This window comes from Capricornis sumatraensis, chromosome 14, assembly GCF_032405125.1.
Source record: "Capricornis sumatraensis isolate serow.1 chromosome 14, serow.2, whole genome shotgun sequence".
Classification (NCBI taxonomy): Eukaryota; Metazoa; Chordata; class Mammalia; order Artiodactyla; family Bovidae; genus Capricornis; species Capricornis sumatraensis.
The window spans coordinates 31,246,597-31,273,597 of record NC_091082.1 but is presented as its reverse complement, the minus strand read 5'-3'; the positions used below and the strand labels follow the sequence as shown (position 1 = coordinate 31,273,597).

Genomic DNA, 27,001 nt, shown 5'->3' with positions numbered 1-27,001 from the left:
TTTTTTTTTCTCCAGATGTAAGAAGGAAGCACTGAAAGTTTGCCTTTTCTGCAAGATTTGATTTTAGAATTGTAGGTCTTTGATGTTGAAGGAACTTTGTAGTAAATCTAAAGTAAGAGTGAAAGTCACTCAGTCATGTCTGACTCTTTGCAACCCATGGAATTCTCCAGGCCAGAATACTGGAGTTGGTAGCCTTTCCCTTCTCCAGGGGATCTTCCCAACCCAGGGATCGAACCCAGCTCTCCTGCATTGTGGGTGGATTCTTCACCAGCTGAGCTACAATGAAAGCCCAAGAATACTGGAGTGGGTAGCCTATCCCTTCTCCACCAGATCTTCCTGACCCAGGAATTGAACCAGGGTCTCCTGCACTGCAGGCAGATTCTTTACCAACTAAGCTATGGGGGAAGCCTCAGTACATTTAAACCAACTATATATTTTAGACATTAAGAACTGGCCCCTCACCTGATAAAATTATCTACTCTATTTTGTGAAAATTATTTTACTTTCAAAAGGGCATCTCAGAAAACTCTGAAAACTGTTCCACTAATTAAAAGTCAAAGCACCATTATATATGTTTTTTGAGACGGACGGCTAGTTACATCAAATTGTTACGGGAACTACCAACTAAAACTGCCTGCCCTGGCCTGGCACCATAGTAATCACTTGCATGAGTTACCCTTACAAAAGGAGGTCCTGGCTAGGAATAAGGATCTAACAAGCTACCATTAATCAGAAGAATTCAGGAAACATCAAGAGGAGAGAAGAGACTCCAATCCATATGTCCTGCCACCCTCCCAGAAACCTGCTGGCTGGAATCCATCTTGGCTGAGTGACAGGCACACCACCAGGAAGGACCGTAAGTCAGAGTGATTGGCCAGAGACAACCTGAAACCAACCAGATTACCATAAAACCCAAGACTGTGAACCACATGGCAGAAGAGTTCTCCTGGGTTTCCTTACCCTGCAGCTCTCCACCAGGGCGCCCCTTCCCAATAAAGTCTCTCACTTTGTCAACACCTGTGTTTCCTCAGACAACTCACTTCCATGTGTCAGCCCATTCTCGGGCCCTGGAAGGGGTCCCTTTTCATGTAACAAAATGACGTCTTATTGATAGCTTACATAATCCAGTTCTAAGTGCCATGTGACCCCTTACGAGATCAAAAAGGAATGTCATCTTTTTCAGCTTTTACTTTTTAGAAAAATCATTTAAATGTGCTTAAAGGGTATTCTCTTTGAGTAGCCATGTAGAGATGAGAGTTGGACCATTAAGGCTGAGTGCCAAAGAATTGATGCTTTCCAACTGTGATGCTGGAGAAGACTCCTGAGAGTCCCTTGGACAGCAAGGAGATCAAACCAGTCAATCCTAAAGAAATCATCCCTGAATATTCATTGGAAGGACTGATGCTGAAGCTCCAAAACTTTGGCCACCTGATGCGAAGAGCTGACTCATTAGAAAAGATCTTGATGCTGGGAAAGGGCAGGAGGAGAAGGGGGCAACAGAGGATGAGATGGTTAGATAGCATCAACAACCCAATCGACCTGAGCTTGAATAATCTCAGGGAGATAGTGAAGGACCGGGAAGCTTGGCAAGCTGTTGCCCATGGGGTTGCAGAGTCTGACACAACTTAGCAACTGCATAACAAAAGGGTCTTCTCAGATACACAGACATATATTACTTCATTTAAAAAAATTGAGATAAGACACATTCAGGATGGCATTGTGACTACCTACCTTGACAGTGTGTGGAAAAATATTTTTAAAAATATAAAGTGCTTTGTAAAAGAAGTGGGTTATTCTATTTACCTTATGAACACATTCCATTTCATTTATTCCTCCAGGAAATATTTATTGAGCACTATGTGCCAAGTCCTGGGAAGAGACACTGAATTTAAAGGACACAAAATGACATCCCAACCTTCAGGAATTTACAAGGAAGTCTGTTCCTGAAACTGGCAACACCTCCATCCCAACAAAACAAAACAACTTGGTGAGGTTCCCTGTTATGCTATGAACTTACTTCTTTTCTTCCTAGCATCATGATAATTTCAGTAAAATAGCTGAGTAATTAATAGCTTACTATCCATGTCAACCATCAGAATTTTAAGCTCCATGGAACAAGTATTTCACCTCTTTTGGTCTCTGCTTTATACTGAAAGCCTTGCGTGCCTGACACAGAAGAGGAGCAATGTATTTGTTGAATGGACGGAGAAACGAATGAAAAAGCAAACGGATGTCGGAAAACAATAGAGTACAATACAGTATAATACGTACTGTATTAGGCGTGCATAGTGTGACGAGAATTTATATGAGGCGTTTAAAACTAGGCTTGACGGGGCTGACTTCCAGAAGAGAAATGATTTTTTCAAACTCAGATACTTGCATGATACCGTCCCCCACTGGCCTGGCAGTAGCGTAACAGGTATTTTTCTCTACCAGACCATCCAGAAGACCGGTTAAATGGCTCAAAGGCCGGCGTAGACAACGTTCAATGAGGTCACCTCTGGCTAAGAGCCAGAATGAATAAAAGGGTTCATCCCCGGTGCGGATGCAGAACCCGGACTGAAGCCGGATCCCGGCCTCCACCGCGACGTTATACCCCGCGGACGCTGCCGGTCAGGTGACTCGGCCTTCGCCCGCCAGGGCGCCGGGGTGTCCCGCGCATGCGCAGTGTTCCGGGCGGCGGAACCGAGGGCGCTGACAGCTTCCGGTTTGGTTTCCCCGCCCCCTGCCTGGCTGAAGCTCTCCGGGCCCCGCGGTGGCGGCTGGAGCAGCGGCGGGGTGGCGGGGGGCAGGGCGTGGTGAGGTAAGGTGAATGCCCGAGCGGGGTTCCCGGAGCCATGGCCTGCTCCATTGTCCAGTTCTGCTCCTTCCAGGACCTCCAAGCTGCGCGGGACTTCCTCTTCCCTCATCTGCGGGAGGAGACCCCCAGCGGCGCCGTGAGGAGGGACCCCAGTAAGTGCCCCCGCCTCGCCGCTCCCTTCCCCGCCTCCTCCCGTGGGACCTGCGCGGCGGGCTCGGGTCTCCCGCCCGCCCCGGCGCTCCTAGTTCCTCCCTCGCCTCCCCTTTCCTCTCCGCGCGGATCCCCTGCCGTGCGTCCTGAAGCCGTGTCCGCCTGCCCCGACTGCGTCGGTGTTGTCTTCCTGTCGCCTAAGCCACTCCGCCCTCTGGCCAAACACTGCGTCTGGCTTGCTCTGCTCTCTGCCTAGCCCACTTTCCCACCCTCCAACTCCTACTTTTCTCTCGGAGTCTCTTCGCCGTCTCCCCCACTCCCTCCGGCCGGGGTCCCCGGTTCCACACCGCCTGCCCCGTGATCGCATCCTCCTCCCGACTCCTCGCCAGCTGTCAGCGCGCTAGCCTGGTTTCGCCTCAGCCCCCACGCTCCTCCGTGTTTGGGACTGTGTGGCCTTCTGCTGCTTCCCATTCCGAAAGTGTCTGGCATCGCCCACTCTCTGCCTTCTTCCATCCCCTTTCTTCCCATTCAGGTTTAGAAAATAAGTGATTGACAAGTGAGAGACTCCTAAGGTGGTGAGTTGGAGGCTCCCAAATAAAGGAAAATAACCTGTCAGGGAGGGAGAAGCCACATCAGGAGTTAAAATCAAAGCAGCTTGGCCATGAAAAGTTAATGAGATGAGAAGCCTTCTGCCTGTTATTATCATCAAACAGCGTGACTTGCCCACGTAGTGTAAAACCCCAAGTCTGTTTATTAGCTGCAGCAGAATTCCTTAGAATTTCCTACGTTTTACCTTTTAAAGGGGGTATGTATTGAGTGTCAGTTTTTTTGTTTCCATTTTACTGCAAAGCCGTATGTCCAAAGTGCTGTTACTTTGTGCTATATTGGAATGGTGATGAAAAGCCCAGTAAATAAGTTTCTCTCCGGTTTTAAAATTTGGAAGGTATCAAATCACACCTATTTATGAATATTAGCTCTGTGCCGGTCGATAGTGCTGCCAATCAAGTGATACTGATGGTCTCTGTCCTCTAGGAGCAGTATAGTTTACTGGGACAAATAAGTTAACCCTTCCTGTACAGTGTGAACCATATATATACATATGGCACCAGGAGATACAGTCTTTGAAGTGGGGGTACTTAAGTCGACCTTTGAAGTGGCCCTTAGATGAATAGGGGAGAGGGAGTAGCACCTGTAGAGGAAGGGAGGCCTGAAATGGCATGATATTTAGCTAAGAAAGGCTGAATGAATGACTGAAGAGGACGGTGTGAGGAAAACAGCCATAAAGGTAATAAGGAGCTTGATCATGAGAAGCCTTGTGAAAGGAGTCAGATGCATCTGAAGACGTTAAGCAAAGGAATGATGTGATAATATTTGTCCTTAATGGAATCAGCAAAGTTCTTGCATACTTGTTAAGTGTGTTGGCAGCAGTATGGAGGAGAGATAGGAAGCAGGGAACTTCATTCTGAGGATATTTCAATAACCCATGCAAAAGTGATGCAAGCATGGACTAAAGTAGCTTCAGCAGGACTTGAGATCAGTGGCTAGATCAGGAAGATACTAAGAAAGAATCTGCAGGACCTAGTGAAGATCTGGTGCTGGGGGTTGTAGCTGGTGAGTGAGAGAGAGGTGAGGTTGCCTTTGGCTTTTGACTTGGGCAAGGGTTTCTAATGAAAGGGAAAGAAGGAGATTGGTTTTGGATCTTTTATATCTTAAATGCTTCTAGTTTGTCCAGTTTCAAATGTATGCAGTGTCCAGTCGAACAGGTCTAAAACTTAATAAGGATCCCTGGCCTTGAGGTGTTAACTCAGGAGTTACCAGTAAAAAGTGTCAGTCCGTCTCAAGGGTCATGAATATAGTGAAATGAATGCAGGACTGAAGATGTAACCATAGAGGAGCGCTGAAGTTTAAGTCAAATAGAGGTGAATGGGAAGAAGACTGAACAGAAAGAGGAAAACTAGATGAAAGTAATGCCCCAGAAGTGAGAGAGAATCTGATGAAAGTGGGGAATGGTCAGTAGTTGTGAATGCAGCAGAGATCAGCTAGGATGAGGATGGAAAAGCATTCATTGGCTGTGGGAGGATGGAGGTGACTAGGACCTTAGGACAGTTTCAGGGGAAGGGCGGGAGAGGAGTTAAAAAGTAAATTTGCCTGTTCTGAGGAGCCAGGTTGTGAATGATGGTGGACATAGGACTGCAGATAAAGGATGCAGAGGAAAGACCACATTTCCTCTATCCCAATGCCATCCCCTTGTCCTGGCCACCATCTTCTCTCACGTGCTCGATGGAACTACTGGTCTTTTAACAGATCGTCCTGCTTCTCTGGTTGGCTTTGGTCTTTTTCTTAATGTATGATAGTTTGTATCAGCTAATCTCAATCTCCCAATCCTTCCCGCTCCTAACCCCCTCCCCTGTGGCAACCACAAGTCTGTTCTGTGTCCTTAAGTCTGTTTTTCTTTTGTAGATACGTTCATTTGTGTTGTATTTTAGATTTCAAGTGTAAGTGATACATGGTATTTGTCTTTTTCTGAGTTACTTTGTTTAGTATGGTAATCTCTAGGTCCATCCATGTTGCTGCAAATGGCATATTTCATTCTTATTAATGGCTGAGTAATAGTCCATTGTGTGTGTATATATACACACAAACACCACATTTTCCTTATCCATTCATCTCTTGTGGACATTTAGATTGGTTCCATGTCTTGGCTATTGCGAATAGTGCTGCTGTGAACATAGGGGTGCATGTAGCTTTTTGAATTACAGTTTTGTCTGGGTATATGCTCAGGAGTGGGATTGCTGGTGGGTCATAAGTCGGGTCTATTTTTAGTTGTTGTTTTTTTTTTTTTAGGAACCTCCATACTGTTTTCCGTAGTGACTGAACCAACTTATATTCCCAGTAACAGTGTAAGAAGGTTCTCTTTTCTCCATACCCTCTCTAGACTTGTTAATTTGTAGGCTTGTTAATGGTTTCCTGTAGTTAGTTCCAAAAGCTGTCAAAGTGAACTTTTAAAGACAGTTTAATCATAACAGTCTTCTCTGTATAACTGTCTGTGATTTCAGTTAAACTTAATATAAAATCCAAAGTTCTCACATGGCTTAAAGGAACTTGAGGCCCCACTTCCTGCTGCTTCTTGTACCTCATACTCTTCTCCCCTTACTTCTTATGCTTCAGACACTTTTTTGTTGTTAAAGCTGTGATGTGCTTAGTCGCTTAGTCATGTCCAACTCTTTGCGACCCCTTGGACTGTAGCCTGCCAGGCTCCTCTGTCCATGGGATTCTCCAGGCAAGAGAATCTCCACTACAGTGGGTTGCCATGCCCTCCTCCAGGGATGTTCCCAACCCAGGGATCGAACCCAAGTCTTCCTCATTGCAGGTGGATTCTTTACCGTCTAAGCCTCCAGGGAAATCCACCAAGCTCGTTTGTACCTGAGACCATTGCCCTTGCTCTTGTCCCCACCTTGGATGTTCTCTGCAGATCCTTGCATGCCCAGTGCATCTCAGAGAGACCTTTCTGGAGTACGTAACCTAAAACAGCCGTCACTGTTTCCTTTCTTCTCATTTGTTACTTGCATTCCTTTCATCTTGTTTATTTTCATCACCAAGTCTGTATTGTCCAGTATGGTCGTTTCTTGCCAGAACTAGCCGTTGAAATGTGGCAGCTGCTGCTGAAGAACAGAATTTTTAATTTTACTTAATTTTAATTAAATTTAAATAGTCAGATATGGCTGGTGGTTACCATGTTGTATGGCACAGTTATGAATGTTGAAATTTAGGCAGTTACAGATTGAATACTTGTGCAGGGTCACACAGTGAAGAGTAGCCATAGGCTATGAATTTGATCCAGGCGTTTGGGAATATAATCATACCCCAGACATCAGATTAATTTATAATATGCCTGTGAGTTTTTAAATATTTAATTCATTACCCTTTTAAATAAAATTCTTTGGTATATGTATGTTGGTATTATTGTGGCTACTAGCAATTCAAGTGGAAAATAAGTGGAGAAAGAACCTCTTAATCAGTGAACTCCTCTGCCAGATCTGTATTTTACAGTTAAAATGGTGCTTTAATTTAGAAACGAAAGTCTGAAAAATAGCTTGTCCTGTTGTAAATAGTTTACTTGGAATTCTTGGAATGACTGGTTTACAGATCTCAGTAATCACTCTGCCCATCTTCTACAAAACATCAGGCTTTGTGAAGAGTTCATCATTAAGAAAATCTAAACCTTAATTTTTGTGAGGGTGAAAATTTGCATTGTGAAAACGAAGTTATGGTGGTATTTGGTTTTACTTTTCTTCACTTTGTTATTGTTGTAAATGATTATTGGGAAACAGAAATCATGTGATCATTTTATTTAGCTTATATGGTTTTGCTTTTAGAATGTGTCTTAAAAAAAAATATTTATTTGATTTCGTTGGTTGCTGCATGATGGATCTTCTTTGCATCATGAGGGGTCTTTCGTTGCAAAGCACGGATTCTCTAGATGTGACACTCAGGCTTAGTAGTTGGGGCACATGGGCTCAATTGCTCTGCTACATGTGAGATCTTAGTTCCCCAATCAGAGATAGAACTTAAGTTTCTTTTTTTTATTTTAAAAAATTTTTATTTTTACTTTATTTTACTTTACAATACTGTATTGGTTTTGCCATACATTGACATGAATCCACTACGGGTGTACATGCGATCCCAAACATGAACCTCCCTCCCCACAACATCCCTCTGGGTCATCCCCGTGCACCAGCCCCAAGCATGCTGTATCCTGCATCGGACATAGATTGGTGATTCGATTCTTACATGATAGTATACATGTTTCAATGCCATTCTCCCAAATCATCCCACCCTCTCCCTCTCCCTCTGAGTCCAAAAGTCCACTATACACCTCTGAGTCTTTTTTGCTGTCTTGCATACAGTTTCTTGCTTTACAAGGTGGATTCTTAACCACTGGACCACCAGGGAAGCCTCAAGCTTATATAGCTTAATTTCTTATACCAGCTCATCTCTGGAGGATATGTAAACAGCCCCCTCCCGCAAAAAAAAAGAAAACTGAATTACTTGTCATGATTTGTCCTAGGCAGCTGATAATTTTGAAGACTTGTCTGTTGGTTTAATGGTTTTGTTTGTTTCTTTTTTTAATGTGGATGGCTGCTGTTGACAAAGTGAGACCAAGTACTGGGAACCCTGAACTCAAAACTACACCTCTGTGTTTGAATTGTCAGAGAATAAATAACAGTATGACTTTATGTTACTTTGTATCATCAACTATAAAATGAGACTGTTGCCTATTGCTTTAAAAGAGATCTTGAACCCTATTTCCCAGTCTTTAATTAATACTAATAAATGTTAATAATTGTGCTCTTAGTTGCTCAGTTATGTCCGACTCTTTGCAACCCCATGGACCGTAGCCTGCCAGGCTCCTCTGTCCTTGGAATTCTCCAGGCAAGAATACTACAGTGGGTTGCCATGCCCTCCTCCAGGGAATCTTCCCAATCCAAGGATCATACCCAGGTCTCCCTCATTGTAAGCGATTAATAACTGGTTCTACTCAATCAGATGCTGTTTTATACATAAAATTTGCTCTCATATTTTGAAATTTTGGAGATGGGCAATAGTATAGGTCCCCCCCTGGCCTACGGTGACACAATTTCCAGGGAGATTGGATTTCTATACCAGAGTTTTCTGATATTTATAATTGCTGAATTTGATTCCTGGGTTGGGAGGATCCCCTGGAGAAGGGAACAGCCACCCACTCCAGTATTCTGGGTGAATTCCATGGACAGAGGAACCTGGTGGTCTACAAACCATGGGGTCATAGAGTTGGACAGGACTGAGTGACTTTCATTTCATTTTTTTAGGCAAAAAAAAAAAAGGGAGAGAAAGAAATACATGTACAGATAGGGAGAATCAGACTATTTGGAGATAATTTACATATTATAATATTGTGCATCTGTTAATTTACCTGGGCTTCCCTGGTGGCTCAGTTGGTGAAGAATCTGCATGCAATGTGGGAGACCTGGGTTTGATCCCTGGGTTGGGAAGATCGTCTGGAGGAGAACATGGCAACCCACTCCAGTATTCTGTCCTGGAGCATCCTCATGGACAGAGGGGCCTGGCAAGCTGCAGTCCATGGGGTTGCAAAGAGTTGGGCACAACTGAGCAACTAAGCACTGCACAGCACATTAATCTACCTAATAGTAAGTTAATTTTCTGTTAACATTCTAATGAGGTAGAGCAGCCTCTACTTCCCTTCTTGCTCTTTTATCAGAAAGATAGAAGAAGATAAAGCATAAGGAAATTACCTTGGAGTCATCAATTAAAGTTTGCATTTGTTCATTCACTAAGAAAAGTATGCTTTTTAGGATAACCTAAAGTCATGGACTCAATTTGGAATATTATAAATGGTATAAAGTACCCATTTTTTTATGCTGAATGAAATGCTTTCATTTGTTTGTGATCATAGTAGGGAGAGAAAAGTAATCTGAAAGTAGAATATTTATAAGAATTTCCGAAAATTTTTAGTTACTGCACTTCAGTAGCTGTTTAAGGTTGGAAGAGGGTCTTAGGAGATAAATTTCTGTTGATGACAAAACTGACACATGACTAGTTAATTCCTTTATTCAGCTGGTACTTATTGAGCATCTACTATGTACAAAGTAGTCCTAAATGTAAATAAAATAGGTCGCTCTCCTCAAGGACCTTTGAGCCAATAAAGGAGATAAATATGTAAAAGAAGTGTTAGAGGTGCTGTGCTAAAATTTGCCATATGATAGTTGGAGAATGAAGGAGTGTTGGCTCATGCTATATAGTAGACTCAGAAAAGTCTTCATGAAGGAACTGTTTTCACTATGTTTTAATGGTTTCACAGAGGTTCAGGTGGAGAGAAAATGGCCAGGCAAGGGATGTGAAACAGTATGGGGTTCAGAAAGATGCAGATAGTAAATTCTGGTGGAAAAGTGGGATATGGTAGGGTAAAGAGAGAGATTGGCAGAGGAGTTTAGATTTTATGCAGTAGAAAGGAAATAAGAATACTTAGGAATTACAAGGAAGTTTGCTCAGGGTTACTAGGGAACAGGTAGTTTTAAATAGACTAGTTTCCAGATGCACCTAAGTAAATGCCTACTTTCCCACCCTACCTTCTGCTTTACTACACAAAGGCTTACTTCTCACACATTTTAAATATTATAGTAAGTTGCTTCCAAAGCATTTAAGCAGAAATTTGTGTTTAAGTCTCTGTAAACTCCACCTCCCATCCATCTCAACAAGAGATTTCCAAATAATATTTGCTATTTATGTTTAATAGTTATTTCTCAAAGTTTGTGATAATGTATGTTTTTTCAATTATCTGCTTCTAATAATAATTGTAATAAAACAAGTAAGATAACTTAATATTTAGAGCCTTAGATCCCAAGAAAATTTTTTTTGTCAATTCTTAACTCTTTTTGCAGAGAAACTTTTGGACTGATGATACATATCTGTATTACATTAAAATAGCATTCTGTGGAGGAAATAGAATGAAGATAAGAATTCAGTGAGAAAAAAGAACTTATAAAATTATTCTTAGAGACACTAATAGTTTTAAAATGGGTATTTGTGGGTATTATTTCCCAAAAGTATTTAGAATCCACTGAATAAATTTAAAAGGATGATATAAATACTATATTAAAATATCCATGTTTAGTATTTCAGAAATTACATTTTTGTCCAGGAGGTACATATTATTGAAAAATTCTTTTGGGGTGTATATAATCAGAAAGCATGAAGACATTCTGTGGAGCTGTTGTTCCCAGTTTTTTTTTTCTCTTTTTCATTATAACATACATAAAAAATGAGACCTAGGCCCTGAATAGTGAAAACAATTTTGAAGAAGGAGGAAGAAGTTGGAGGACTTTACTTTTTTATTTTCAAAATGTATACAAAGCTATAGCAATCAAAAATGTACTGGCATAAAGACAGAGTAATGGAATAATGGATTAGAGAGAGCTCAGAAATAAACCCTTGCATATATGATCAGGTGATTTTTGACAAGGGTGTCAAGACCACTCAAGGGGGAAAGGACAGTCTATTCAACAAATGGTGTTGGGAAAACTGCATATCCAAATACAAAAGAATGAAGTTGGACACTTATACCACATTCAAAAATTAACAAAAAAAAAAAAGATTAAAGACCTAAATGTAAGACTTAACACTATAAAATTCATAGAGGAAAGCATCAGGGGAAAATTCATGACGTTGGATTTGGCAGTGGGTTTTTGGTTATAACATCAAAAATACAGGCAAAAAAGCAAAAATAGGTAAATGGGGCTGTATCAGACCATAAGACTTGTGAATTGAAAGATGCAGTCAACAAAGTGAAAATGCAGCCTACAGAATGGGAGAAAATATTTACAAATCATATATCTGAAAAAGGATCTATATTCAGAATAACTAATTTCTACAGCCTAGTAACAGCAAAATATAACAAGTAAAAACTGAGCAAAGACTTGAATAGATTTTTTTATCAAAGATGTTATAGAAATGACCAGAAAGCATATGAAAGATACTCAGTATCACGAATCACGAGAAATGCAAATAAAAACCACAATAAGGCATCACCTCACACTCACTAGCTTGGCTTCTATTTAAAAACTCAAAACAGAATAACAAGTGTTGGCAAGGATATGGAGAAACTGGAACTCTGTACACTATTGCTAGGATTGTAAAATTGTGCAACTGCTATGGAAAATCGAATTTAAAAATTAAAAAAAATAGAATTACTGTATGATTGAGCAATCTCACTTAGGGGTGTATATCCAAAAGAACTGAAAATAGTATCTAGAAGAGATACTTGCACACCCATAATCATAGAGGGATAGTTCATAAAAGCCACGGAGTGGGACCAACTGAAATGTCCATTGATGGTTGAGTGGAATGAGGTGTGTGTGTATATATATATATATATATATATATATATATATATATATATATGTATATGTATAAAATGGAATATTATTTGGCCGTTAAAAGGAAGGAAATCATATCACATGTGACAACATGAATGACCTTGAGAACATTATGCTGTGTGTAGCCAGTCTGAAAAAAATAAATGCACGATGCCATTTATATGAGTTATCTAAAGCAGTTAAAGTCATGCAAACAGGAGGTAGAATGGTAGTTACTAGGAGCTAGGGAAAGGGAGAAAAGGGGTCTTGTTTAATGAGTATTACAGTCTCAAATTTGCAAGATGGAAAAGTTCTGAAGCTCTGTTTCACAACAATGTCAGTAAACACTACTGTGCACGTAAAAATGGTTATGATAGCTTTTATGTTGTGTGTTAACAGTAAAATAGATAAATTAGTATGATAATAAAGAAATAGGTCATAAAATGTAAAACAAAGCTGTTCATGGTGAGAAGTGACCTGCTAGAAGTTTCAGCAGCCCCAGGCGCTATCAAGCTATCCTGAGAGCCGAGAGGATCAATGTCTTGGCTCATCTGTGATCCATTTGCAGTTCCGTGGGCATCTCTGCTATAGGCAGAGGGTAACCACTGATGTAAGGCAAAAGTATAGCATTTCAAGATTTGATTTGCAGAGAGATGGATTTGGTGGCTCTGAAAAGGGTAGGTTTTGTAGTTCAGAGTTAGAGGTAGGTATGAATTGGGGACATGGATTTGGAACATTTGGGAGATGTTCATACAACTCTAGATCAGGGTCTTCAGAAGTAAAGACAGGACTAAGGCAGGAGCAGTGGTGATGGAATCTGAAACTTGAGAAACGTGGCGGTGGCAACCGGGGCAAGGAATTTGAACTGAGAAATAGGACAACCAGCTCAGTATTTGAGAGACAGTTCTTTGTTAGCAAAGAAGAGAATGAATGGGAATGGTGGGTGAAAGTGGAAATAGAGTGACCAGTTGGGTGGCCTTTGTTCAGTTCAGTCGCGTCCAACTCTTTGGGACCCCATGAATCACAGCACGCCAGGCCTCCCTGTCCATCACCAACTCCCGGAGTTCACTCAGACTCACGTCCATCGAGTCGATGATCCCATCCAGCCATCTCATCCTCTGTCGTCCCCTTTTCCTCCTGCCCCCAATCCCTCCCAGCATCAGAGTCTTTTCCAATGAGTCAACTCTTTGCATGAGGTGGCCAAAGTACTGGAGTTTCAGCTTTAGCATCATTCCAGTGTCTATCAAAAAGGGAGGTAATCTTCCTTAGATTGGTATTCTTCAGATGGTATCTAATGGTCTACACAGTGACAGTTCTGGATCTGTACGACAGTAAGTGTTTTTGTATGACTACTGTGTTAATATCATTTGGGACTATCGAGACCCTAAATGAACTTTCCTCATGAGAAAGAATTCTTGAAGTTCTTAGGTGTCTGCCATACCATATTACTCCTTTGAAAAAGTGACCAAAAAACAGTTCTTTGAATACAGATCATTGTTCTTTGTATCATGTGAGCCTAAGCCTCACATATAAATTCTTCAGAAGAGAGACTCTCAGGTCAAGAGAGATAATCACGTATTATTACATCGCCTCTATTTTTTTTAGGTGTATAAAATCAGACATAAAATCTATCTTCTAGCTACTCATATCCCCCCTTCCAGATGTCAAAACTTTAGTCTTAAGCTTTTTAGTATAGTAGCCACTAACTTCATGTGGCTGTTTAAGTATAAATTAATAGAAACTAAGTAAAAATAACAGTCCAGTTTTTCAGTCATACTAATTACATTTCAGTGGCCACATGTACCTACCTGCTGCTAAGTCGCTTCAGTCGTGTCCAACCCTGTGCGACCCCATAGACGGCAGCCCACCAGGCTCCCCCGTCCTTGGGATTCTCCAGGCAAGAAAAAGTGAAAAGTGAAAGTGAAGTCGCTCAGTCGTGTCTGACTCTTCACGACCCCATGGACTGCAGCCTACCAGACTCCTCTGTCCATGGGATTTTCCAGGCAAGAGTACTGGAGTGGGGTACCATTGCCTTCTCCAATGTACCTACCTAGTGGCTACCTAATGGACAGCACAAATACAGAACACCACCATCACTATGGAAAATTCTGTCATTATAAAGTGCTGCCCTAGCGAGAATCTTCCAGTCTTTCTGCTTAGACAGTAAACATACATGCTGTTGGGATGTTTTATTTCTCTATTTTGCATTTTATATTACAACCTCATTTTTGTAAAATGTACATTCTGGAACTTTTTTGGTTAATTTTTAATGTCAACTGTTGTGACAGTGTCAAAAAATGTCAATTTCTTTTTCAACCTGTGTATATAACTGTAGCATTTTTTTTCTCTAATGTCTGTACAGTTATTTCAGTGAAGACTACCAGGTTTTAAACATTCCCCTATCAATGAACATTTAGATTATTTCCAATATTTTTGCTACAAGAAAATGTTCCAGTAAGCATCCTTGTACATGCTTTACCTAATATGTTTCTATTTCTGTGTGTAAATTTCTGGGATTGGAATTGCTGGATAATAGAAATTCACATTTTAGTTGTTGAGCACAGTCACATAGTTAGTCTAAAAATTGGTCAGCTTTGTTCCTGTCCGTGGTAAACAGAAATGCTCATTTATACCCACACTTGTCATCTTCCTGTGTTATCACTTTCTTTGATTTTTGCTCTTCCAATAAATGAAAAATGGATCTTAGGCGATGCTAATGTTATTATCAGATTTTATCTGTGTGTTTTTTTTTTTTTAAGCAACAAGTAATAGCAAGATTAAGGTGGTATTGGAAGAATTTACCTTAACTGTAAGGAAAGTTTTCTCACAAGGATAATCATATTAGAATTGAATAAGTAAGGAAGATACTGAATTGGCTTTAGAATTTGCAGAAATTAGCTTTGGTGAGCAGTATTTATATACCTTCACTCTCATTTACGTTCCCTGTTCAGTTCAGTCGCTCAGTCGTGTCCGACTCTTTGCGACCCCATGCAGCACGCCAGGCCTCCCTGTCCATCACCAACTACCAGAGTCTACCCAAACCCATGTCAATTGAGTCAGTGATGCCATCCAACCATCTCATCCTCTGTCGTCCCCTTCTCCTACGCTCCCTGATCTTTTATTATTTTATGCTGCTTTGGATATAATAAATTCGTAACACATGAAGTTGTAGGAAACAACTATAAAGGATATAGAAAGTCTATCTAATATACAAAATATATTGTTGCCCTTAGTAACTTCTTTTAAAAAATAAAATGAGTAGAAGAATAGGGCATGTTAAATTTCTTCAAGTCTTCAGTTTGTTTTTATCGTTTTTATTAGGATGGGTCTAAAGATTTCTTAGATTTGGAGCAAAAGAAGCATACTTGTGTTTTTTAACTTTATTTAGAGCAAGAAAAGTGAAAGTGTTAGTTGCTCAGTCGTCTTCAACTCTTTGCAAGTCTACGCACTGCTCTTCTCTCCATGGAATTCTCCGGCAAGAATACCGGAGTGCATAGCCATTCAGTTCTCCAGCGGATCTTCTTGACCCCAGAATCAAACCTGGGTCTCTTGCATTGCAGGCAGATTTTTTTTTTTTTTTTTTTTTTTTACCATCTGAGCCACCAGGGAAGCCCTTTAGAGCAAGAGGATACACTCTGTTTCTGCTTAAAGATATTTTCAGTTCTGTCGTTTTTTGAAATGACTGTCAAAACATTCTCCTTGAGTAATAAAGAAGGCCACTTATTAACAGGAGTCCTTAGAAATCTGGAACTGGAAGGGGCCTTACAGACCTAGTCTGATTTAATCATGGTGTTTTGAAAGAAACTCCTGTTTGTTGAAAATGGGATGGCTTCCTCATTTTAGACTCCTGCCTATTTTTATGTGCTGAGAGGAATATGCTAATATAAAATTTATATTCCCATTTTCCATTTCTTTAGAAATAGAAAAAGATGAATAATTCTGAGGCACAGGAAATTAAGCAGCTTCTCTATTCTTTAGGCTTTTTTTTTTTCCTTTGTATTGCTATGTGATGCTTTCTGTGGCTTGGCCAAGAAGAGCCAACTAAAATTGTTGAGCTTACGAATTATTTACAAGTTATTGGTTCTGGAGGTTGGTGCTCTTTATAGATACAAGTACATTTTCTTTTTCCTGTTTTAGAAGAATGGAAATGAATTTGCTTCGGAGCTAGTAAGATCTTTTCTTAGATCATAGAGATTAAATTTTCTTTTTCCTAACATTTAATGATTTCAGTTTCCCATTTAGTTTTCGATCTTGACATACTCATATTGAGGAAAGCAAATACTGTCAAATTAATTGCCCACTTCTAGAATTCATTTTCCTTTTTAGCTTCAGGTTCTTTTTAAATGTGAAACTATTACTCAGTTTATGAGGACAGACTGTTCAGAAGCAAATTGGAATAATGTATATTTTAAATTAAATAGAACTGTGAAAAGCAAAAGTTGAATTTCTCATTTAAGCTTTTGTTGGTAAAATAATTCATTCATTGGAAATATACCTTAAAAGACATCTATTATTTTTTGGTGCTTGAATTACAATGTTTTCTCCATAGTTTGAAGGTTTCAGTGACTATAAATGACTGATGATATCAAGTTTTTTTAATAGCAGTATAATCTAATCTCTTCAGGGAAAAAATTCTCCCTAGAGGAAGTTGTAGTTACATTTTATGTTTTAAAGTCATTGGTTTTATTCATTTACCTGATAAGGATAAGAACAAGAGTTTATGTTGCCAGTTTTTCTAGACAGTTCAAAATAGTCCTCTTCAGTGATATGTATTAAAAAATGATAGAAAAGTCAAATTACTTGTCAATGAGGAGGTTGTTGCTTTTTATTACAAATACTTATAACTTCATTTTGTTCATGTTTATTTCTTTCTACATCATATAAGTTGATTGGAGATAAGCTTAGGAATTTTGTTTAAATAGAGAGCAAGTATGATTCAAGGTGTGGTATAACATGTGAATGGAGGGGTAATTTTAGCAAATGAGGTAGTAATGACATAGTAGTTATGACTAACATAGTAATCTAAACTGGCAAACTTCTTTTCATTGTTACTGTTTATTTTTATTTTTTTAAATTTGTCTTTGGCCGCACTGGGTCTTCCTTGCTGTGCAGGCGTCTCTCTAGCGGTGGTGAGCAGAGGCCACTCTCCAGGTGCAGCGTGCAGGCTCCTCATTGCAGCGGCTTCTCTTGTGGAGCTCGGCCTCTAGAGCACGAGGGCTTCAGTAGTTGCGGCTCCCCCGCTCTCAAACACAGGCTCAGTAGTCATATCTCATGTACTTGAAAGCGCCATTTTTTTCAGTAGGCAGTACTGGAAATGAGGTGGGAAAACCCAGTTGAAACATGGACATTTGAAATATTTGGCTTGGAGCTGATGCTGCCCTGCTGTGCTATAGTTGTAAAATTACTGCTTTAGGAGCAACATCTGGCAGGTGAGCCATAGCACTAAAGTAACAAACCTAGGAAAGCAGTCTCATGATCTAATTTTAGATGTCTCCAATAGGCAATATTTGCCATTTCTTAGCTGTCTTGAATATAACCTGTGTTACTCACTGTTGGCAAAAAGAATATTTGCATAATAAAATACAGACACATTTTGAGAATGATGTGGGTGTTCTTTTTTGCCTTCAAAATGATATGGTGTTTATTTGGGAACTCAGTGTTCTTTGTAATTATTTTTTCTAGCCTACCAAAAAGTCAGGTTTAAAGTAAATGCTTAATTGAATGAATGTATTGGTTTTTCTTTACTGATGCAAGATCTTTTTAAAGTAATGATACAAGTGTTGTTTTGAAATGTTGAAATATACGTTGTGTGTGTTTGTGTGTATGTGTGTGTGTGTATCTATCAAATACAAAGATCCATTGATCCATATTAGGCCAACTATATTCAACAATATTTCTAGGGGATCTTTTTACAAAGTCAAATTCTGCCATTTAGACTTGAATTAGAACAAAAATACTGTTTCTTTTGTTCTTAATCAAAACTAAAGCTAAAGATTGTTAATTATTTTTCCTGACTAAAATGGAATAGAGAATTATCAAAATTTATTGATTTATATTTATAATTTTACATAGAAAACTTATTTACAAAAGATAGTTTTGATTTGGAATATAAAGTCTTTGTATATAAGATAAAAATAAAATGTTTTTGTATTTCTGTGGAAAGGTAAAATATTTAGAATCAACATCTGATTTGCTTACTATATTTAAATATGTTAATTTAAATCCTGCTCCTTTTATAGGAATATATGGGGAAACCTTTGGGTTAGAAGGTTATTTTCAAAGACTTGATATCCTAAATGGATATAAATATTTAAGTACCTACAGTGTTCTTGAAGATGCATATATGTGTGTGTAAGAGTTTGAACACACACAGTATGTATATTTCTTGTCCTCCAAGGCTTAAATGGTTAGCTGTATTGACATGGTATACCTTTATGATCAACCAGACAAGTTAACAATGCAACAGATGACCCAACGCAATTTATAATTCTGAAAGGAAAATATAATCAAATGCTATGGTTTCACAAGAGGGAAAGATCATTGATAGATGCAGTAAAACTTCATAAATAATTAACCCAAGTCCTGAAGGAGAAGGTGAATTTGGAGAGATGGAGACAAATGGGAATACTTAAATTAGTTGACAGATACAGAATAGGCAAATGCAGAGTAAGAATGAAGAAGGAGGGTGCTGTGTTTGGAGAGTAATCATTTTAACAGCCATCAAGGGTGTGTATGTGCCAAGCACTGTTCTTTTAACTCTTAACAAAAATGGATACAGTTATTAACTCCATTTTGCTAAAGAGGAAGCTGAGAGGGAAGAGATTAAATTGCCTAAGGATATATGACTCTTCAGGGGTAAAGCTGGGTATCAAACCCAGGCAGGCTGACACCAGACACCTAACAGTTGTTCTAGAGCTGTGCTGTCTTGTACTGTGCGGTGGAGCACTCGGAATGTATCTGGTCCCAGCTGAGATGTGCTCTGAGTATAAAATACGTATTGGATCTTGAAGACTTAGAGAACCAATGTAAAATATCTCATGAACAACTTAATAGTGATTACATATTGAAATGATGTTTGGGGCTATACATATTAAATAAAACATATTAAAGTTAACTATACCTGTTTCTACTTTTTAAATATGGCTGCTAGTCAGTTTAACAGGGCATGTGTGGCTTATGTTACATTTTTTTGGACAGTGCCGCTAAAGGCTGCCCTCCAGTAAGTGAAGAGGCTAATGAAGTGAAAGAATAGAAACAAGGAAGGCAGGCAGAGGAAAACAGGAGATTTTAGATCAGATTAGATTGGCATTGAAGTTTATCCTTGAAGCTAGTATTCCTCCGAGCATCATCCATGGACCGCCTGCCTCACATTTTCAGGATGGGATCAACCCTGAAACTTCAGTCATCCCTAATTCATTGTTTTAATCTCTTTGAAGATATTTTAAGGCTCTCTTATCGTGGACGTGAGTTTGAGTGAACTCCGGGAGATGGTGATGGACAGGGAGGCCTGGCGTGCTGCGATTCATGGGGTCGCAAAGAGTCGGACATGACTGAGCGACTGAACTGAACTGAACTGAACTGAGAGAGGCCATGCTGCAGAAGAGACTGTAACTCCAGTTTTGTAAAGGCAATGGATGTGGATGCCATTTTCTTAATATTCTGATCAGTGTTGTTGAATTGAACTTAAGCCAAATAAAGGATACAGGCGGTTGATGACAGTGTCATTTAAAGGATTGCTTTCTGGAGATTAGGTGGTTACTACTTACTTATTTAATAAATGGGGGGGGGATACATACAATTACCCCATAATTTATAGCCTAGCCTTTGACTGAAAAGCATGCCACTTGGCTCATTAGGTGAACTGGGTGATTTGGTGATTTGTGTTGTTTTTGGAATTCTACACTGGATCCTGATCACCCTAAAGAAGTTTATGTCTTGAGTGTCCATCCTTGATAGTACATTTTGTTAAACTGACTTTAATTCAGTTGCTCAGTTGTGTCTGACTCTTTGCATCCCCATCGACTGCTGCACACCAGGCTTCCCTGTCCATCACCAACTCCCGGAGCTTACTCAAACTCATGCCCATAGAGTTGGTGATGACATCTAACCATCTCATCCTCTGTCGTCCCCTTCTCCTCCTGCCTTCAATCTTTCCCAGCGTCAGGATCTTTTCAAATGCGTTAACATCGGACTTACATCTTTTCAAATGAGTTTCAGCTGACTTACATCTTAATATATACAAGAGTTAGGACTTTCAAATCACCCTGGCTTAGAGAAGGTTTTATCTATCTATTCTAACAGACCATCATCGTTTGGTGTCTCATTTCTTCCTGTTATGTAGAAATTTATAGACCTTAAAGTTTTGTAGTAAATGTTCCTTATTGACATTAAATGGCCCAGTTCTCAAATGTTAAACACATTGCTCTTGTTATTCACAACTTTGATCAATAATCAATTAAAATACACTGATAATGACATGGATTGAAGAAGAGCATCCCTCATAGAAAAGTTACCAGAAGGAAAGACCACCTGAATAAAATGTTGTATATGAATGGCATCTTTATTAGACATTCAGCAGCTATTTTTTCAATATAAACTTTTTGAAGATTGTGCTTGACCTGCTTTCATATTTGAGGACATAAGAAATAACCTTGGTGAGGTGCTAAGATTCTGATACTTCAAGAGTAGCTGTCAAATAGCAGCCTGCACAACAGTATCAGATGAATTTTAAAGTAGGTCAGGAGGCTACAAACTTTACATCACTGACATTGAGTAACAATAGTCAGAAGGTAGTATCTTATTTACTGATGTTTCCATCTTTGATTTTTTTTTTCTTTTATGTTCCTCATTTTTAAATTGACTAAAATTTGGACTGCATTTTCTTACAGTATTATAAATAATACAGAGAATTCTAAACCAACCTTCAAAAATATTTTTAACCTCTCCAAGTAACAGTTCTGTTTTTCACAATCACCTTCCTTTAACCTCTTTGTACCATGACCCCTTGGGGAAATGTATTCCTGTGATAGTGGGAGGTGCCTGATTAATATTTCTTTCCCTCCAGTTAATAGAAATTCCCCAGTCAGAGACATTGAGACGGGTAAACCATCGTGAGCGCCACTGTTTTGTAAAAAGAAGGTATTTCTCAGAGTTTTTTTTCTTCCTGGAATGTTTTGAATTGTGCTTTATGGAGAGAACTGGGTCTCTGCAGGGGCTAATAGTCAAAATTTCTGCTGTCTTCTGCTGATTGAATGAGTCATTTGTGAATGGAGCTGGGTACTTTGTTACCAGTATGGAGGAGAAATATCTCATTTTTTATAGTTTTCTTTTGAACAGCATTCAACAGAGGTTATGTGCACAGACTAAGCTCTTTGAAGGCTTATTTTGCTTTTGTATGTCACTTAGCACAGGGCCCAACACAGAAGAGATGCTGCATTGTGTTTGTTGACTGCATGAATGAATACATGATCAGCTGACCTTCATGAAGTACTTTAAATTCTGCACGTTTTTCCAGAGAATGTGGTAATTTGATCAATATTTTTATAGCAGGTTTAACATTGAGTTGTGGACCTTAGAGCAATAAGCTTTACTACACATTTTGCTTTCTCATACGAAAGACATTATCAGTTGGATGGCCTAGTTACCATCAGCCCATAAGAAGACAGTTGCTTTCTATGCAGTAGAGAAATTAGCAGACTAAAGGGATTGCCTAACAAATTTAGATTGCCAAAGAGCAACTGTAGTTTTCCAAGTTACAAAAAAGAAATTTCCAAGTCTCAATATCAGGGGAATATTTCCATGTTAATGTAATGAAATCTTGCTTTTGGTCTTACTTGTAAGCCCCACTGTTTCCTAATCTTACTCTTATTCATACGCCGTAGGAGTAAGTATGGGAGAATACTAGGCAGCGTGGGCTCTGGAAGTCAGATAGAACTGAATTCAAACCCTGCCCCTCCATTTAATCCTCTGGATTTTAGGCAAGTGATGTAAACTAGGCAATCTGCTTTTCTCTGTAAAAAAGAGGGAAATAGGGGATCCTTGTCGTGCTTATGTGAATTAATGTCAGTAAAGCACTTAAGTGTATAGAAATGCTGAATACATGTTAGTTGTTGTTACGTGATAACCTCTGTCTGAATGGCTTTTTTTTTTTTTGCCTCTTTGCCTTTGAAAAGTTTCTAGCCACTTAAAAAAAAAAAAAATCTGTGGACCATTTTTAAAGTCTTTATTGAATTGTTTAAAATATTTGGCCCCAAGGCACGTTGTCATCTTAGCTCCTTGAACAGGAATCATACCCTGCGTTAGAAAGTGAAGTCCTAACTGCTGGATCACCAGCGAAGTCCATCTAGCCACTTTTTATAAGATTTCATTTAAGATGACTCCTCCCTGTAGTTTTTCGTCTCTTTTATGGCCTCGTCTGAGTTCCCATCAGTTCAGTTCAGTTCAGTTCAGTTCAGTCGCTCAGTCGTGTCCGACTCTTTGCGACCCCATGAATCGCAGCACACCAGGCCTCCCTGTCCATCACCATCTCTCGGAGTTCACTCTGACTCACGTCCATCGAGTCCGTGATGCCATCCAGCCATCTCATCCTGGGTCGTCCCCTTCTCCTCCTGCCCCCAATCTCTCCCAGCATCAGAGTCTTTAATAGTCAGTTACAGCCATCACCATGACGATTACTTATCTCTCTCCTACACTAGATCACAGATTCTTTAAAAAGAAAAGGAGTTCATATGTTTGTATTTTTCTCTGTTTCTACTACAGGATTTGGCACAGGGTATTTAACAGAACAGTTGTTAAATTGTTCAATTGATGTGTCTATGGAAATCTTCTATTAGTTGTACAGTGTTAATCAAATGATTAGTACTATGTTAGGGCTTAATATATGGCTTGCAGTGTGCTTGGTACATTATAAAGTAGCTATTTGGTGTTTAAGTACCAAAGACGGGGATATTGCCACAGAGCTAACTGAGCAGAGATTTCAAGTACCAGACTGTAACTTTTTTTTATCGTCTAATATATAGTTGATTTTAGCAGCTTTTGGAATGTTGTAGAGAAGTGGAAGTTCTTTTTGCTTCTTTCCTCCCTGTCAGCAGATAACATGTTCAGTTCCATCTTTTAGACTGCTTTTTCCTCCAGAATTTTGAGGCTGATTGGTTTAAATACAATATTTTATTTATATTTTGTAGTATTTTAATAGCTAAATCCTGATCACTGGCATTAAGAACTTATTATGTTGGGAGAATGACATTAAAACATGTATAATATCATATGTGAGACAAATCGCCAGTCCAGGTTCGATGCTTGATACAGGATGCTCAGGGCTGGTGCACTAGGATGACTCAGAGGGATGGGATGGGGAGGGAGGTGGGAGTGGGGTTCAGGATGGGGAACACGTGTACACCCATGGTGGATTCATGTTGATGTATGGCAAAACCAATACAATATTGTAAAGAAATTAGCCTCCAATTAAAATAAATTTATATTAAAAAAAGAACTTATTATGTATCAGGCACTGGGGACTTAGCATGCTGATGGCAATCGCACTAACTGTAGGTGCTGTCATCTTCCATGATGTTACAGTAAGAGAGCTAAAGCTTATGAATATGGGATAACTGTTCTGGGTCACAGAGCTGATAAGGGCTGGATCCAGGATGAACCTAGGTAGTCTGATTCTGGGGCTAAACTTATAATTAGACAACTATCTGCTCTTTTCACACTTAGGGAAACTTCAATTTGTTTTTTAATTTGATTTGAAGTAATACATACAGAGTATCTGGTGTTTGGTTCAGAATATTAATAGTTCCTTTAAAAATGATAGCTTTATTCATTCTCTTCTGATGTGGTTTAAGATAAATTCAAAGATAATTATATAAAAATATACTCATTAATTTGGGATTTTTATTTTTTATTTAATTTTTTAAAAAAAATTTGTGCTGGGTCTTTGTTGCGGCACGTGGGCCTTCTCTAATTGCTGTGTGTGGGCTTAGTTACCCTGTAGCATGTGGGATCTTTAGTTCCTTGACCAGGGATCAAACCCTCATCTCCCACATTGGAAGACAGATTCTTAACCAGTAACTACCAGGGAAGCCCCCAGTTTGGGATTTTCAATTCCCCATTGCAGTGGTGGTTGGACATCTTTATTTTAATACAAGACAATGTTCTTATGTATGAGAAATCCCAGAGTGTCAGGAAAAGGTGGAAAATAGTAGACCAATCTGATTTCAAAATTGTTTTCTTAATCTTTGATATATCCTATTAAAACACTTTTAAAGATCATGGCATCTGGTCCCATCACTTCATGGGAAATAGATGGGGAAACAGTGGAAACAGTGTCAGACTATTTTTTTGGGCTCCAAAATCACTGTAGATGGTGACTGCAGCCATGAAATTAAAAGACTCTTACTCCTTGGAAGAAAAGTTATGACCAACCTAGATAGCATATTGAAAAGCAGAGACATTACTTTGCCAACAAGGGTCCGTCTAGTCAAGGCTATGGTTTTTCCTGTGGTCATGTATGGATGTGAGAGTTGGACTGTGAAGAAGGCTGAGCACTGAAAAATTGATGCTTTTGAACTGTGGTGTTGAGGAAGACTCTTGAGAGTCCCTTGGACTGTGAGGAGATCCAACCAGTCCATTCTGAAGGAGATCAGCCCTGGGATTTCTTTGGAAGGAATGATGCTAAAGCTGAAGCTCCAGTACTTTGGCCACCTCATGCGAAGAGCTGACTCATTGGAAAAGACTCTGATGCTGGGAGGGATTGGGGGCAGGAGGAGAAGGGGACGACAGAGGATGAGATGGCTGGATGGCATCACTGACTCGATGGACGTGAGTCTAAGTGAACTCTGAGAGTTGGTGATGGACAGGGAGGCCTAGCGGGCTGCGATTCATGGGGTCACAAAGAGTCGGACATGACTGAGCAACTGAACTGAACTGAAAGATATCTGTGTGAAGTTTTAGGTGTGTTTTTGGCCACTGTGTACATTTAACTTGTCTAGTATATCAAGTAACAGATATTTGTCATTTTAAGATTTTTTAAAAAGTCACCTTTGCAGTTTGATTTAAATATGGGTAAACTTGATGTCCAATATCCTGAAATCCAACTAACTCGCGCACTTTTACATAGATGTGGAAATTCGGGTCAGATATTTCCTGAATATTATTACATATAGCAATATCCTGACCTAGTATAGTTTACCATTGTTTTCTTCCTTAATATGAGGTTGGTTCTATTATGTTTAGAGGAAGTGTTTTTAAAATAACTTAAGCTCTATATTTTACATAGTAAGCGCTTTTCATCTTTTTCAAAACAGGTAAATCAAACTGGGAAGATGATGGTTGGGGAGCATGGGAAGAATCAGAACCCCAAGAACCTGTAAGTCTGCAAAAATATGCATGCTTTTTGATAGTGACAGTTTCCTTTTGTAATGATGGTGACATATTTCAGTGTTAGGTCAACATTTTAAAATTGTTATCAAGAACATTTTTTGCTTACTCAATAGTACTTAAGTAGATGCCTGTTCCTAAGGATTTAATGACTTTTTATAGCTCAGTCAGTGGGTTCAATGGAGAATAATTGTTTTAGGAGTCTTTCTCCTTCATTGGTTATCCTTTCAGACTCCTGAATTTATTCATTCAACATAGATTTGTTAAGTGCCCACCATATTCTAGGTGTTGGGAGTGTAGCATTGAGCAAGTAAACAGAGTCCCACAGTGTGCAGTGTATTTTCACCTATAGATAATAAAAAATCTAACCTGCACTGGCTTAAATAAGAGGGACACTCATTAGCTCACATAAAAGGAAGTCAGAGATACTTTGTATTCCCAGATGGGTTGACGAGGCCATTCAGCTATGTCATCAAAGACTCACGTTCTATTCTGCATACACCATGTTGACTTCATCCTAAAGCTTGTTCCTCTCACATGCGTGGTGGGGCAACTTGTTTTTTCATTTCTGACCAGAGAGAGAAAAAGGCTGGGGATTTTCATAGCTTTCTTCCTTGCCTTTTATCTCCTTGGCTCATTTCTGAACTATCCACTAGCAAGGTATATGAAATTTTCATCAGTCAGTCATATCACTTCCTGAAGTTGGAGGATAGAGGGTCAGCTTTTCCTGAGGCCCATGGCTGCACAGGGGAGGAGTTGATACCTGAACAAAATCAGGGTGTTTTTTTTTTTTTTTAAGAAAGAGAAATGAACCTATATATTGGATAGGTCTTATCATCCCTGTGCCCAGCTGGGGAGAGAGGGGAAAAAAAATTTTTTTAAGACACATGAAAAATATCAAATGGCGGTAGTAGAGAATGCAAATGGTGATGTAACAACTGTCGATTGGGTGGCCTGGGAAGGTGTTTAGGAGGATGTTATTTTAAGCTGAGGTTTGAAAGATGGCAGGGAATCAGCGAGGTATAGGTTTGGCGAAGAGCATCGCAGGCCAGGGCAACAGCTCATGCAAAGGCCCTGCGGCAGGATGGGCTTGGTATTAGAAGGAAGGTAGAGAAGGCCAGTGGGGCTTGGCAGGACTAAGGTGGCTACAAGAGGGGGTTAGAGAAGCAAACCGGCCTGATTAAAGACTTCATGAATTTGAAGTTTATTCTAAATGCAATAGGAAACCACACTGATCTGATTCCTTATTGTTCATCTTGCTGCTGTTTAGAATAGATCAAAGTAGGGAGCAAAAGTGGAAGCAAGGGAGACCAATTAGGAGGCTATTAGAGGAGTTCAGTTGAGAAATGATGGTGACTTGCATTAAGATAGAGAAAATGAGAAATTGGTAGATTCAGGATGAGTTTGAGAGGTAATGCTAAGACATTCCTATGAATTGGCTGTGAGGTATGAGGGGGGAAGGAAGAACCTAGAATTAATTTCTTTGATCTAGGGCATGGTATATAGTAGATAAAGTATAACAAGATGTTGCTGCTCCCTAAAGCTGAGTAATAGGTACCATTCTCTTTATTTTTGTCAATCTTTGAAACTATCCATAATAAAAGGTCTTTGAAAATCCTTCCAGATTTTTGAGCTACTGAATGCATGGTGTATCATTTCCTGTGTTGGGAAAGACAGAATAGATGTGGAGGAGAAATGAGAGAGCATTGTGTTATAAGCAGCAGAGCATGTTAATGTCATATAGAGTTGTAGCAAAGCT

General features: G+C 39.4%; 1 protein-coding gene across 1 annotated transcript in view; it reads left to right on the top strand.

Annotated features, from left to right (window-relative positions):
• The first annotated feature begins 2,837 nt into the window (after positions 1-2,837).
• Positions 2,838-27,001, top strand: part of RAB3GAP2 (RAB3 GTPase activating non-catalytic protein subunit 2) — a 106,954-nt gene continuing 82,790 nt past the window's right edge. The window contains exons 1-2 of the mRNA XM_068986584.1: positions 2,838-2,952; positions 25,170-25,231. Of these exons, the coding sequence (XP_068842685.1) occupies positions 2,838-2,952; positions 25,170-25,231 (177 nt within the window). The remainder of the gene's footprint in view (positions 2,953-25,169; positions 25,232-27,001) is intronic.